At 55.6% G+C, this 13,797-nt stretch overlaps 1 protein-coding gene and 1 long non-coding RNA gene across 6 annotated transcripts in view; one reads left to right on the forward strand and one right to left on the reverse strand.

Annotated features, from left to right (window-relative positions):
- Positions 1–4,393, forward strand: part of RASSF7 (Ras association domain family member 7) — a 32,609-nt gene extending 28,216 nt beyond the window's left edge. For all 5 annotated transcript variants that reach the window (XM_079307751.1, XM_079307747.1, XM_079307749.1 and 2 more), the window contains 4 exons: positions 77–981; positions 2,139–2,307; positions 2,914–3,024; positions 3,736–4,393. In XM_079307751.1, the coding sequence (XP_079163877.1) occupies positions 77–981; positions 2,139–2,307; positions 2,914–3,024; positions 3,736–3,767 (1,217 nt within the window). In that variant the 3' untranslated portion in view covers positions 3,768–4,393. The remainder of the gene's footprint in view (positions 1–76; positions 982–2,138; positions 2,308–2,913; positions 3,025–3,735) is intronic.
- Positions 4,394–4,874: 481 nt separating this feature from the next.
- On the reverse strand, positions 4,875–10,671 carry LOC306802976. The gene is made up of 3 exons (XR_013774531.1): positions 8,576–10,671; positions 7,825–7,917; positions 4,875–7,592 (listed from the first exon to the last, which is right to left on the reverse strand). It is a non-coding gene; the product is annotated as an uncharacterized lncRNA (long non-coding RNA).
- Between the last annotated feature and the right edge of the window lie 3,126 nt (positions 10,672–13,797).

Here is a 13,797-nt window from a genome sequence, read left to right on the forward strand (position 1 = left end):
AGGTGGGGATGCAGCAGCCCCAGCACAGCCCTGCTGGCTCCGCTTCCCCCGTGTGACGCGCTCTCCTCCCCGGCAGGTCAGACGGGCCGCTACGTGCTGGTGCAGAAGCTGCGGGAGAAGGAGCGGCAGCTGCTGCCGCTGGAGTGTCCCCTGGAGTCGCTGGCCAAGTGCGGGCAGTATGCCAACGACGTGCAGTTCGTCCTGCGGCGCACGGGCCCCAGCATGGCCGAGCGGCCCTCCTCCGAGGGCGCGCCCCAGGCCCCCGAGAGGACGTTCATCCGGGCCAGCCTGCCCATCAAGCCCAGGCTCGCCGCCATAGACGGGCCCCGCTCCAGGGAGCCCAGAAAATCCATGACCTTCAACCTGGGTCCTACTGGCTCCGGCGACCTGTTCACCGTGAGCCGATGGAGGCACCAGACTCGGGACGGGCTGGACTTGGAGGGCGGCGGTGTTGTCCAGCCCTCCAAGGAGGAGCTTTTTAGGAGAGTGCTGCAGCAGCAGGAGCAGCTGCACTCCTTGGAGGCCCACGGGGACACCCTAGAAATGGACCTACGGCTCTGGGAGCGCAGCCGGCTCGCCGGCCAGGAGAACGAGATCCTCTATCTGGAGCAACTGGTGCGGAGGAACGAGACGGAGCTGGGGGAGGAGGAGTTTTGGCAGAGTGAGCTCCGGCTGGAAAAGGAGTGCGAGCGGGAGCGGCAGGAGCGGGTCAGGAGCCTACGGGCCAGCCTGGAGGAGTACACCCAGAGGATCTATGAGCTCAGTGTCCGGACTGAAGCCCTGCAGGAGGAGATCCAGTGGGAGATGGCCGAGAGGGCCAAGAGGGGGAAGGAGATCTCTATGCCCAGCCCCATAGAGCTGGAGGACATGGCCACCAAAATGAAAAGGGACCTGGAGGCCAAGGTCAAGCAAGGCACCCAACTGGAGAGCAACCTGGCCAGTGTGGAGAAGGCCCTGGAGGAAGCTGAAAAGAACCTGCAGGTAGATAGGACTGGGTTGAGCCATTCCATGCATAAGCATGACCTTCAGCAAGGGGTTGGGAGCAGCTTTCCAGACACCTTGGACCAATGGGTTGACTGGGGTTGGTTACTCCAGCTGCCCAGTGAACTTGGGGCTGGGTGCACAGCTCTCAGCAACACTCATCGCTGACAGAGGGACACCACCTCTCTCACCCCACTGGCACAGGGTCCCACACCCATTGCTCTGCATACAAGCTACATCTGGGCTAATGTTCCTCCTGACTGTGCACTGGGAACACAGCATCACCCTGCTCCAGCACAGACTGGTGCTGGAGCAAGTGGTCCACATGTGGGGTTGGTGGCATTGGCACCAGGGTCGATGTTGTTTTGGATGAAGGAGTCACAAAGGGGATAGCACAGGTACCCATGGTGCCTGTGCATGAAGTCTTTTGACTGTGCAGGGCTTGGACTCACAGTGGGGGGGGCTGTGCAGTGTGGAGATGGAAGCTCTGGGGATGAGCTGTGATGCCTCCAGCTCACGGTGGGGGGCTGTGCAGTTTGGAGATGGCAGCTCTGGGGATGAGCTGTGATGCCTCCAGCTCACGGTGGGGGGCTGTGCAGTTTGGAGATGGCAGCTCTGGGGATGAGCTGTGATGCCTCCAGCTCATGGTGGGGGGCTGTGCAGTTTGGAGATGGCAGCTCTGGGGTTGAGCTGTGATGCCCCTCTGCCTGCCTGTTGCAGCCTCCCAGCATCAGGGGTCAAGGAGCTGCATGACTCCTACCTTCCACCCACCATATCCCCTTTGGTGGAGCAGAATGAGGAAGCTTTTATCCAGGCAAGCCTTCCCAGGCTATTCATGCTTTCAGCATCTTTCCTTGAGCATCTCATTTGCATTTGGCATCTCCCAGAGCGCGGCGGCCGCGTTTGATGGCTGCTCGCACCCTCTTGTGGAGATGCAGCAAAGCAGGGCTCTTCCCAAACTAACGCCTTCCTCATCCCTGTGCCTGGCACCTCCTTCCTGCAGGCCCTCAGAGGGGAGCAGCTGAGCCACAGTAGCCCTGAGATCCCCTCTGCTGGCCCCGGCAGGGAACAGCCCCGGGGCTGATGATTGCCAGCTGGCTTGGGGCATGGGGGAAGCGTGTGGCTCACCGTGTCCCCCCTCGGTGTGTGTTTTGCAGGCTCAGACCCAAGAGCTGGAGGAGTTAAATAAGGAGCTGAGGCAGTGTAATCTGCAGCAGTTTATCCAGCAGACGGGGGCCACGGTGACCGTCCTGCAGGCCAGGCCCGAGGAGGACGCCCAGCCGGAGCCGAGCCCGTGCGAGCTGCCAGCCTACCGGAGAAACGGAGGTCAGCACGCTGCCGCTGGCTCGGCCAGGGGCTGCTCCCTGCCCGCCGCCTGCCTCCTCCGGGGTCAGCCCCAGAGCTCTCCCCCGGGCCTCAGCTTAGGCAGGTGGGGGTTTGTGTGCTGGCATGGCAGTCGCTCGCCACTCCAGGGGCTTTCAGAGATTTGTCACCCCCCGGGGCTCCTTCCTCCTCCCTGTTGAAGCCTGGGGGCTGCTTGCAGACATGCACAGGAGTTGATTTCTACATTGCTGCTTTTGGGGCCGAGGTGGTTGCAGGGAGCTTCCTGTGCAGTCTGGCTCATGTCACCGCAGCGGCTGCAGCGAAAGGCAGGTGGCTGCAGGCCAGCATCAGTCCCCGGGGGCTGTGGGCTCTGGCCACAAACAGCCTTTCTGTGCTTGGTGAGGGAAGGGTGGTGCCCAGGGCCCTGTCTGCATCCTCACAGGCATGAGGAGGTGGTGGGGGTTTCTCCTGGAAAGGGACTTGGTCCTTTCTCCTCTGGAGCATCCGGAGTGGGTGACGTGCCTGCCCTGTGGCACTGCAGTGGCTGTGCCCAGCGAGCATGGGAGGCTCAAGCCCTGCTTCAGCTGGGTGTTTTTTCCCATCCTGCAGGATTTTCTCCCACCACTGTTACCGACTTGCCTGCCCAGGTCAGCAGCAAGCAGCTCCTCGGCCATCCCAGGACCCTGCCAGAGCCCCTGGTGTCCAGCCTGAGCCCCGAGGGTGCGTATGTCCCAGAGGGGCCCTGAGAACGTGGGCTGGTCTGCAGAGGATGGGTGGGAAGAGGGGAGAGGCTTTTGCTGCCCAAAATGGGCTGCAGAGAGCAAGCGTGTGCTGGTGGTGGGAGGCCAGAGCTATTTATAGATGCCATTAGGAAGCGCAAAGCTCACACTCCGGCAGCCTCTGCTCTGCTGCCAGGGGCTCACACGCTCGCTGCCCTGCCAGGAGCTGTGGAGGATGGTTCCCATCCCCTCTCCTGCCTCTTGTATCCTGCAGGGTTAAGACCTTGCTCAGTTAGGACAGGGAGAACTTATCTCCTGTCTTTTACAGGAGCTGGTTTTGCTCCATCTTAGTGGCCAGTTATCCCAAAACCCCTTCTACCTCCTGTGACTCTTTTGTCACCTTGTGCCTGTTTTTTGGGTGCAGCAAAAGAGAGCTGTGGTAGGGACACCTACCTGCTGTGGTGATGATGCCTCCATCCGGGCATCCTACTCCCACCCATGCCACATTTGCCTCAGCAAAGCCCTACTGCCATCCTCCTCACAGCCCAATACATCCACCCCCATCCTTCAGGACACTGCAGCAACCACCTTTCCATCTCCTGGTCCGGGCTTTGTGCTCACATACATCCTGTTTTCCACTTCCCTTTTTACAAGGTGCTCACCCACCACGGTGGGATTGCTCAGGTGATTTTTTTTTTCTCTTCTCTTGCAGTTGTATCAACCAGGCAGAGCATCTGGAGGTAGAAGGGCCCAGGCAGTGGAGGATCAATTGCCTTCAAAGTGTAACTGTATAAATAAACCATATTATATATATATATATATATATATATATACATATATATATTTTATATTTTTTTTTTACTGCTTTATATTGTGAATAGATGTGTATGGCCAGACAGAATATTTTTACAAACTGTAAAGTAAAACTAGAGACTGACAACACAAACCAACCCTCGTCCCCTGAGGATGAAAGCGACTCCCTTCAATTTTTTTTTTTAAAGCAGTTTCTATATTGAACAGAAAACAGCGGTGCACCCATTCTGCATATCCTCCTCAAAAGACCATCGTGCATTTGGAGAAGTCCTTGTTCCTTTGACTAGGGGAGCAAAGCTGCAGTGGAGACCTGCATGGAGGCTCACCTGGATGGAGCAAGTTAACAGATTTTACAGCAATTCATCACAGCAAGCCTCTTCACTCATGGCAGGGGAGACCCAAAAGCAGCTTTAAATTTCTGGCGCCTGTTTTTTGTGTATATTATAAGAAACCTGTAGGAGAAACCCACTTTCCATGGTGCCACGGACCATGCTTCAAAGAAGCACACAGCAGGAGCTTGTTTTATTTAAATTCATTTAATCTTTCAACTTTTTTTTTAAAGTAAAAAATTGCAGAATGAGCCCTTCCCTAGTGGTGGTGTGAGTGGGGAACAGGACCAAAATACTCTTGGTGACATTTCCCTGATATTTTAAAATTTTTATTATTTCTTTTTAATTTGATGGCCAGTAGTTACCATTCTGTTCATCTGTCCTGGTGGGCTGGCTTGTATTTTAACTGCAAAACCAAAGTGGTCTGGGGAGGGGATGAGTTTGTCTGGGAGATCCCTGAGCGTGTTTTCAGCGTGTTGTGTGTGAAAAATGTGACTTGGGCACAGCGTTCCCCAAAGCCCCGCTTCCCCCGTGCAAATGTAAACCTGCAGATCCCCTTTTCAATAAATCTTTGGGAAAGGATTTGAGCAAAGCACTCTTCTTTTTGGTTTTTTTTTTTTTTTTTTAATAGTGAAATGCGTTACAACCAGGGGATGAGGGGATGCAGCTTGTCTCTGGTGATGTGGCCATCTCTGGGATGAAACATGGCAACATTTTAATAATGCACAGCAGCAGCTCAGAGCATTTTAGGACAGGAGAAAGGGGGTGGTGCTCAGCTGCAGACAGGAGCAGGTAAGGGGAAATTTCCCATTTGCCTCCAAGCCCCTTTGTCTGCACCTGGATAATAGCAGCCAGGAATGTCAGCTCTTGCTGTCCATCACCATTTCCCCTGAGCTTCTGCTGGGCTCTGGTCCTTGGGGACATCTTCCCCTCTCAAAGCTTATTTTCAAGGTGCTACCACAGCTCAGCAGGCTGATCAAGTTATATTAAAGGATTCAAGTTTGCTTTGTTGGGAGGTCCACTGGTACTGCTGTGTCTTAGGTTATGACTGGAGAATTGCCACTGTAGGGAGATGCAGTTTCAAATTTGCCTTTTTTGAATTGGGGTTTTTGGGCGGGTTGGTTTTCAAGCTCCTCCTCATCCTCCTCCTTAAATCATGTCTCTCAAGGAAAATTAGTTAAAAACATGTTTGTTCCATGCAGCTGCATTTAGCTTCTCCCCTGCTCGTTTGCTTTTTGGCTTTTGTGTGGCTGGATTTTTTTTTTTTTTTTTTTTTTTTTTTGACTTTTGCTTTTAAAGATTCTGCCTTGCTAAAAAGTGGATGATGGACATAGTAAAGAGCATTTCAGTGCTGCCTGGGGGAGGGAAAGCGGGTTTAGAAAACCTGCTTGCCTTGGACATAGCTGGATTTAAGTGTGTTATGGGATATCCTCTGCATATCCCAAAAAACTCATTTCTGCAGGTTTAAGACTGGTTCTTTCATTTTTGGGGCTACATTTATAGCTTTGCCTTCTGCAAAATAAACAGGAATAAAGAGAAAAGGGTCATCACTTACAGTACTTCCAAATGGGGGCAGAAAATTAATTTGAATGTCTGTGGGGGATTTTTTTCCCCCTCTGTTACGATTATATATTATTTATTGGTTTTGCAGGTTCAGTCATAATCATACAGGCCAAACCAGCTCCAGTCTTTCCTGGAGGCAGGTGTGGGAGGGTGTGGAAAAAAAGGATTTAAAATACATCACTTCAGCTGATGCCCCTTGGTTGGCACGCGGGATTTGGAACAGTTGCATGGGTGGGAGACAGAGTAGCTCCACTGTGTCCCCTGCCGAGGGCTGATAACCAGGCATGAGGTTAGCCAGAGCGCCGTGACCAGGGGCTGTTTTCAGCTCAGGACTGTGGCTCTTTGCAGATTTTCTTCATTTTGCGTCTCACAAGCCATCGCCCAGCCGCTGCCAGCGGTGTTTGGCGAGGTAACAAATGACTTTGATGAGCACCTCTGTCCCTGCTGTGGAGCACGAGGGGGCTGTAACCAGGCTGGTGTGTTACCTCGGGAGCCCCCGGCCCAGGGTGACCTATATTCCTGCGGGCTCGGGGGGCCCGCCCGGCAGGGTCCCCGCCCGTTATTTAACGCGGCGAGGCTCGGCACCCGCTGCCCCGCCTCCCTGCTTTTATCTGCTCTAAAGCCTGTGTCAATAATACATTTCTGCCATTGAATATTTTATTGATGGTTTGACTTTTTTTTTTTGCTGCTCGCAATTCCCATTTCAAGGCTGCGTGATTGTTCCTAATTAAAATTTTATGCCCTGGGACAAGCCTTCTTGCTACAGTGGAGATGATGCTGTCCTTTTCTAGGCCACTACAGAGTGGTAGGAAGAAATTACCATTACCCATTGTTATGAGATTAAAACAAAGCAAATAAATTATTGTTTTCTCCCTTAAAAAACAAGCCCAGAGCCCTGCGTACGGCGCGTACTGGAGAGGGAACAACTGGCTGGCGGGCAAGGCAGGGATCCAAGCGTGCAGGGTGGCTCCAGGATGCTCTGCCTGCTCCTGTCCCCATGTCCCTCAGGCGCTGTGGGCAGCTTCTGCCTTCCCTGGAGTGGGTGGGAATGGACTTCAGAGCTCCTCTCTCCTCAGATGCTTCTCCTGGCTAGCTCCAGTGCCACCCAGAAATCACAAAGTGGAGGATATACCTGTTTTTCACTGCTAAGCGGCCCCGCTTTTTTGTTGTTTGTTGGGTTTTTTTTAATAAATCTGCAGGTTCTGTCAGCACAAGGCACCATTCAGAAGAGTATTTCAGCCATCTCCAGCCTCCCTGGCGCCCTTTTCCTGGCTGCACTACCTGATTTTTTTTTTTTTTTTTTCGTTTGTTTGTTGTTGGTTTTTTTTTTTTTTTTTTTTCGTAAGAAAAATGGCCCCCAGCTCCTCACCCCTCTATCCTGGACTGTCAGCTCCTCACCATCCTCATCAGTCCCGTGCCCCAGGCCAGTGCAATTTCTTCAGGGCAACACTGCTGCAGACACTTGAACCATCCCCAAGTTGCAGTTAGGTATTTGTACAGTTCCTGGGTGTTTGGGTTTGGATTTTTTTTCCCCCCTCAATTTCATCTAGTGATAGAAGCATTTGTGCTGCCTCCCAGCCCCTGGATTTGGCAAGCAGCTTTTAAAGCACACACTTCAGCACCAGTTACATAAGAAAAGGTGTGAATGTCTGGAGGAGAAAATGCCTGTTGGTTTTGCTCCCCAAGTGGTGTACAGATGCTCTGCTGCTTGCTCTTGGCTGCATAGCTTCTACCAGCTTAGTTCATTGCAGATGAAGAACTGTTTGAACTGGCGTGTGTGTCCATGCAGGGAGCATTGTCTGCTTCCTATGATGATTTTTCTTTCTCCATCTCAGAGTGCAGACTGACTGCATTCTACCTTGCCCTGGAAAAAAAAAAAAAAAGTCATAAAGCACTAGAGGAGGCTGGGAAATTTTCTTGTTTATGGATGAGCAAGTTTCTCTCCCAACGGAACCTCCTGCCAGCAGAATTTTTTTTTTTTTTTAGGATGTATTATATAAGTCCCTGCTTGCATTTAACTAACTGACTTCCTCTTAAACAATTCATGTACTCCTTCTATTCCTCATAGGGCAGCTTGCTCCTTCAGTGAGGCTCACCTGACACTGGGACGTGTTACGGACAGAACACAAGAGGCGCTTCTTAGCGTGGTGCTTGAAGGGTAAGGCCTGTTCCCTTCCCTCCAGGAGGAGCTGAAACAAGAACAAAATCTTTGAGGAGCACAAAAGAGTCCCTTCAGCTCAACAGGCCTGAAATTCAGCATCTTCCCCTCCTGTAAGACACTCCCCTGCCTCTCACCAAAAAATCTCACAGTTCTGAGCGAAAGCACATGACTACTCTTCTAACCAAGCTAAGTACCATCTTACAAATCTGTTCACTAACTACTGAAAAACATGAAATCAAGGGGCACTGCAGCCCTGGTGTATTCTCTCATTGCTCAGGAGCACCCTGCAGCTAGGCCAGGACAGAATGGCTGATGTTGGGTTTTCTGCTTGTGGCACAACCATGTTGCACCCTTCTGCTCTCCTTTTCAAGCCACCTTCACTGGCCACAGAGGCAAAGTAAGAGATGGGAAGAACCAGGTATGCAGTGCAATGAGACACATCACTGAGAAGGCACAGCTTTCCTCTTCACCTGGTCTGATGCCCTGGATTACAGTAATCAGCACTCAAACACTGGTTTTGTACATTTATTGAAGACTTGAGGTGACAGCACAGCAGGTTAGTTTGAATCATGCCAGAAGAATGTTAAAAACAGGAATTGAGCTGGATGTTCCCCCCACTTACTGGAGACACACACAAAAAGGGCAAAACCAAACAAACTTCACTTCAACCCCTTCCTTTTGCTTACTGGAGCTGAACAGGATGGTTCCATTGGTAGCAGGAAGTGTTCATACCATAGTGCTGCTCATGGGAACTGGGACAGGTCTTGCCAGGCGACCTGCAGAGCTGCTTCTGCCAGAGGCATCTCCTGGGGTTAACTCATCAGCCAGCACAGTCCCAAACGCAGGGCTGTTTATTCAAAGAGAAACAAAGCACCTTCATTTTCAGACACAGGTTTGTTACGTGCATGGTCACCTAGAAAATGGGGTGGCAGGGGATTGTGGCCTTCAGTTTCAGCTCTCAGACATAATCATACAAGGATGGATTTTGCAGGAGGTTTCCCTTCCCTCCCTTTCTCTGAGTGGTTACACTGTGCTCCCGCCTGCTTGGGATCAGCAGTGGGAAGATGCTGTAGGTGCAGCTAGGGAAGAAAGAAGCAATCTGGGGCTGAGATAGCTGTAAACGTGTCTGCCCCCCGACTCTGCCTCCCACTAAAAAAAAAAAGGCCCATTCAGCTTCTGAACAAACATGAAAGCATCTTGGGTAAATTCAGTTGGTTTTCCCATCTTCCCAGGGTGTTTGAGTGCTAAGGAAACACAGAGCACAGGAGGAGCTGAGCTTCCTTGTGAAGAACAGATGTTCCTCTGGGACCCAGAGGCAGAAATGACAGGAGCATGGAGGAGAGATAGGAACAGGCAAAATTTCTCAGAGAGACACTTTACCAACAAAGGACCTTGCTCTGCCTTTCGTGCAATTAACTGCTTATTGACCAGAGCACTGGCAATTCCTTCAGATCAACCCGTTACAACAGCTCAGGGCTACACAAGAGCAGCCCCAGGAGTAGGGGGAGTATCTGAGCCCTTTCAGGGAACCTCAGCAGCTACAATGAACCCTAGCTGGTTATTAGGAACTTCAGCTGAGAACGAAGCTGTGCTGCTCTTCAGAAAATACACTTTTCAACTACCCAGCTTCTCCACTGGCCGAAAAATCACAAGAGATAACTTTGTAAGAGAAACCATCTGCTTTTGTCACTTCCTCTGTTTTTGGTGACAGCCATCCTGGGTGGCTGGAAAAGTCCCAGCCTGGCTTGCCTTCCTGTTCCTCAGAGTCCCCTACGTGACATTACAGCACATCGGGCAAAGGCAGCTCTGCAAATGCCCAGCCAGGGCCGGGGTGCCAATAGGGCCCTGGCATAAGATGAAGAAAACAGCAAGCAAAGGTGATGGGTGGGATGGAAAAAAAAAATAGCAACAAAAAAAGGAAAGTGAGGCTCATTTCTGCTTTTCCTTTAACAGACTAGAGAGTCTCTCTTTAAATGTGACTCATCCAGGGCAATACTAGGCAGAGTTTCTTCTATTAACACACCCTTGGCAATAGCAGTTCAGTTAGTCACTGACCGGCTCTCCAGACGTCACCGGCCGGGATGCTGCGTCTCTAACTTGGTACGGAGTCCGCTAGCACTTATTTACTTTGGAGAAGAGCAAGAGAACAGAGACGGGGGCACGCCATCCCTCCTGAACAACTTTACCACCAACTACTGGCGCCCACATGCCGACAAGGCCCGTTCCCTCCATCTCCGGACACACCGAGCCCAGCCGCAGGAATCTTTCGGCGCTCCCCGGTGCAAGATCCTGGAGCGCTGCCGGCAGCGCACGGGGGTCCGCAGAGCCGGGGATGGAGAGCGGCCGGAGGCAGGACAGTGGCGATGGAGGGGGGAGCCGGCTCCTCGGCACGCCGGAGCCTCTCGCCGCGGGGCCGAGAGGGCAGGAGGGCGTCGAGCCTTCGAGGCGCGGTCCGGGAGGCGAGGCGGCCGCACAGTGATGTCCGAGGAGCAGGTTAGCCGCTGTCACACGCACAGTGGAGTCGCCGAGAGCACAATGTGCGTTAGTCAGTGGCTCACCTGCTCCTGGAGGGTGAGGGGGGCGGCGGGCCCGCCTGCAGCACAGGAGACAGCGGGCAGCGCGAAGGATGGGGTGCGGGAGGGGGGAGCCGCGCCGTGCCCGGGCTCCGCGGCGCGTGGGGCTGCAGCTCCGCGCTCCCACCCCCGGGACGCGCTGACCCGTGCGGCCACGGGGCCGGCGGAGCACCGCAGCTCCGGAACGGGGGGTCCCTCCCCGGCGCGGCCGCCGCTCACCTGCGCTCCCGCCGCCGCCGCCGCCGCCAACTTCTCGCTCTGCCCCGGCCCGGCCCACGCCGCGCGCCGCGGCCCCTCGCCCCGCCCCCCGCGCCGCTCCGGCCAATGGCGACGCCGCGCGCCCGCCCGCCGGCCCCGCCCCCGCGCCGCTCCGGCCAATGGCGGCGCCGCCACCGCCCGCCGACGGCCGCCGGGGGGCGGGGCCGAGCGGGCAGGCGCCCCTCCGCCCCCCCGGCGGTGACAGCGGCGGGCGCGGCGCGTTCGCTTCTGCACGTCGCTGCTGCTGCGGGGAGGAACCATTTGTACCTGTTGAGCCGCCGCCCGCCTCCCGCTCACCCCGCCCCGCCGACCCCCGCCCTCCCCGCCCTCGCCGCTGCGCTGGGGCCGGCGGCCGCCGGCGGCGTCCCCTGCCCAGCCGCCGCTGCACGCGAGGAGCCCCTTCCCCGCCGGACCCCCATGGCCCCGCCGCTCGTCTCCCCCTTTCCCCTCCGTCCCCTCTCCGCCCCCGCCGCAGCCCGGCCCATGGTACGGCCCGCCGGGGCCGTGCCATCAGGGCAGTGTCGGGGCGCACGTAGGCGGTGCGGGAGGGACGGGGCGAGGGGGCGGGGGGAGAGTCGGGGTGTCCCCGGCCGCCCCCGCCACTGCCCCTCTCCCTTCTCTACATCAAATGTTACGGTGTCACATTCATCTTTTCTACGTTTTCCCCCCTCCGTTGTTCTCCGCTGGGTTGGGCGTGTGGCGAGCCCGAGTGCCCCTCGCAGTGCCAGGGGGTGGAGGTGGTCCCTCGGGCCCCCAGTCTGCTTCCAGCAACTTCCCCGCAAAAAAGGGACGGGCAGTTGGAGGCTTTCTGTACATCCTCAGTGCTCACCTTCTCATGGGGCGAGCTCGCTCCCGCCCATCACCCTACAAGCCGCAGCCAAGCAAACGGCTGGAATGCTGAAAATTTTAGCGCACCTCAAGGAGGATTTGCCAAGCACCAGAGACAGAGCTTTATGGATGGGCGCAGCGCTGTCCCGTAGTGGGAAAAGCCTTGTCTGGAGACTCAGAGAGCCAGGCGTCGAGTCTGCAGGCTGGCTGCCATCTGCCCCAAGTCACACACGGGCCCTCATCGAGCAGATCGGAAACCAGAGCGCGTCTGGGGGAGCGGGCACTTTTGCTGTGACCCCCCGGTTCATTCTTACTGCTGTTGGGCAAGAAAAAACACTTCGGGTGCGGATGTGGCCACTGGCCTAACAGCAGCCACACGCCTCATCCCTGGTGGGCTGATAATGCATGCTGTCCGGCAAAAGACACGAGCTCTGCATCCCTTCTGCAAACTTCCTCGGCATCAGCTGCCCTGCCTCCGACGGGTGTTTTGCAGTCTGGAGCAAGATTTGGAAGCAAAACCCAGCAGGGGCTCCCTGGTGGCTGGTGGCAATTCCCCATCGAAAGGATTTCCTTACGTGTTTTGCTGGAGCACTTTAACCCTCATCCGTGGCTCTGCTCTCCCGTTGCCGGTGTGGAGGGGGGATGGGGGGACATCCCCTCTTCTGCGTGACAGCCCGCACAATGACAGGCTGTCTCTGTTGTCATTTTGTGTGCATGCTATGTGGGGTTTTTTTGTTTTCACCCAGCAGCCGTAGGGGAAATGTCACGTATTTTATATCTTCCCCAGCACAGGGCTGGTGCCTGGATTGGATAGAGCACACCGACCCCTCCACCCTCCAGGCGTGAGTCAACACAAAAGAAGGCACAGCCATGGAAAATATTCTTTCTTTTTTTAAAAAATAGGTATTTTTGTGGGGAGTAACATGGCTGGGTACTGCCGTGACACCTCCCTGCCAGCACTGCTGCTTCTGCCAGCTGCTCTACAGGGTACAGGACACACGTGCTGTTGGCTCCTGTGCTCCACTAAGTCCCTCTCCTTCCAGGCAGTACTGTACATTCCAGGTTTAAAAAAAAAAAAAAAAAAAATCCTTCAATCTCTCTCCTGACTGTAAGCACACAAGGAAGGAGTGTGTTTTGAAGTGGTGCTTGCACAGCTGGCTGACGGCACAGCCAAGCTCTGGATGCTGCTCGGACCTCCCTGACGGCTGTGTTCATGGAGCAGGGCCGGCCGGAGCCAGCCGAGCGCACGGCGGGCACAGGATGCTCGCCCGCAGTCCGAGCGGAGGCGCACCGGGCCCTCGCTCCGGAGGTGCCACGGTCCGAGTGTGTAAAGGAACGGCGAGACCGCCCGGCTGGCAGGATGGAGAGTTACTCTTGCCCTGGCAAGGCCCTGGGCCCGGGGCTTCGCTACAGCGCTGGTGGGTTTGCCCTCAGCCCCGCTCCCCTCCAGCTCCAAACGAGTTCGTGGCTCAGCTCTTAATCTCTGGGATGAAATGTCCTGCTGACACGGCCGGTGCTGTCCCGGGGACAGCTCCCGCTTATCCCAGCCCTGCAGCTCTTCCCTTTGTTCGCAGCTGGCTCTCAGTCCCCGCGGCGGTGCCAGGGCCGCGATGTGCAGTGACAGGGAAGCGCATTCGCGGATGGCGGGAGAGCGTCGCGTGCCCGCCTCGGTGCCGCGCCGGTGCCGCTGCGCTGCGCCCCTGGACCAGAGGAGGAATCCCAACGGGGAACATGTCCCCGGTCTTATCCCTGGAGGCTGGCAAACCCCGCATGAACTAACTAACGTGCAAATAAGAAGTTGCCTCTCTGCACGCAGATCTTGCCTTTTCCAACTCGAGGCAGAGCGTGCTCACCGGCCGGGGCATCACCAGGGCTTTCGCCCCATTCCCTCCCGCTTCGCCCCTCTTTCGGGCCTCGAGCGGGCAAGGCAGCAGCACCGCTGGCGCAGGTTCTGCTCCGCTCTGTGTTCTCTGGAAAAGGATCTTGTTTTCTCCCCGGCCTCCGTCTGATTGCTGACAATGCCCCGAGTGTCTGCGAGGACACGCACGTTAGCTCTGGGTCACGTCCGCCTGCAAGCAGAGCCTGGGCTGCGCTCCCCTTGCCGGCGGACAGCCGAGGACAGCCCGGGCAGAGCCCCACGGCTGATGGAACAGCGCGAAACCAGCCCTGCCTTCTCTACGTGCGTGCGCTCACCCAGCGCCGCGGGAACATTCGGGTCGGGCCCAGCCGCGAGTACTTAGAGGGGGAAA

Source organism: Erithacus rubecula (genome assembly GCF_903797595.1).
Source record: "Erithacus rubecula genome assembly, chromosome: 6".
Classification (NCBI taxonomy): domain Eukaryota; kingdom Metazoa; phylum Chordata; class Aves; order Passeriformes; family Muscicapidae; genus Erithacus; species Erithacus rubecula.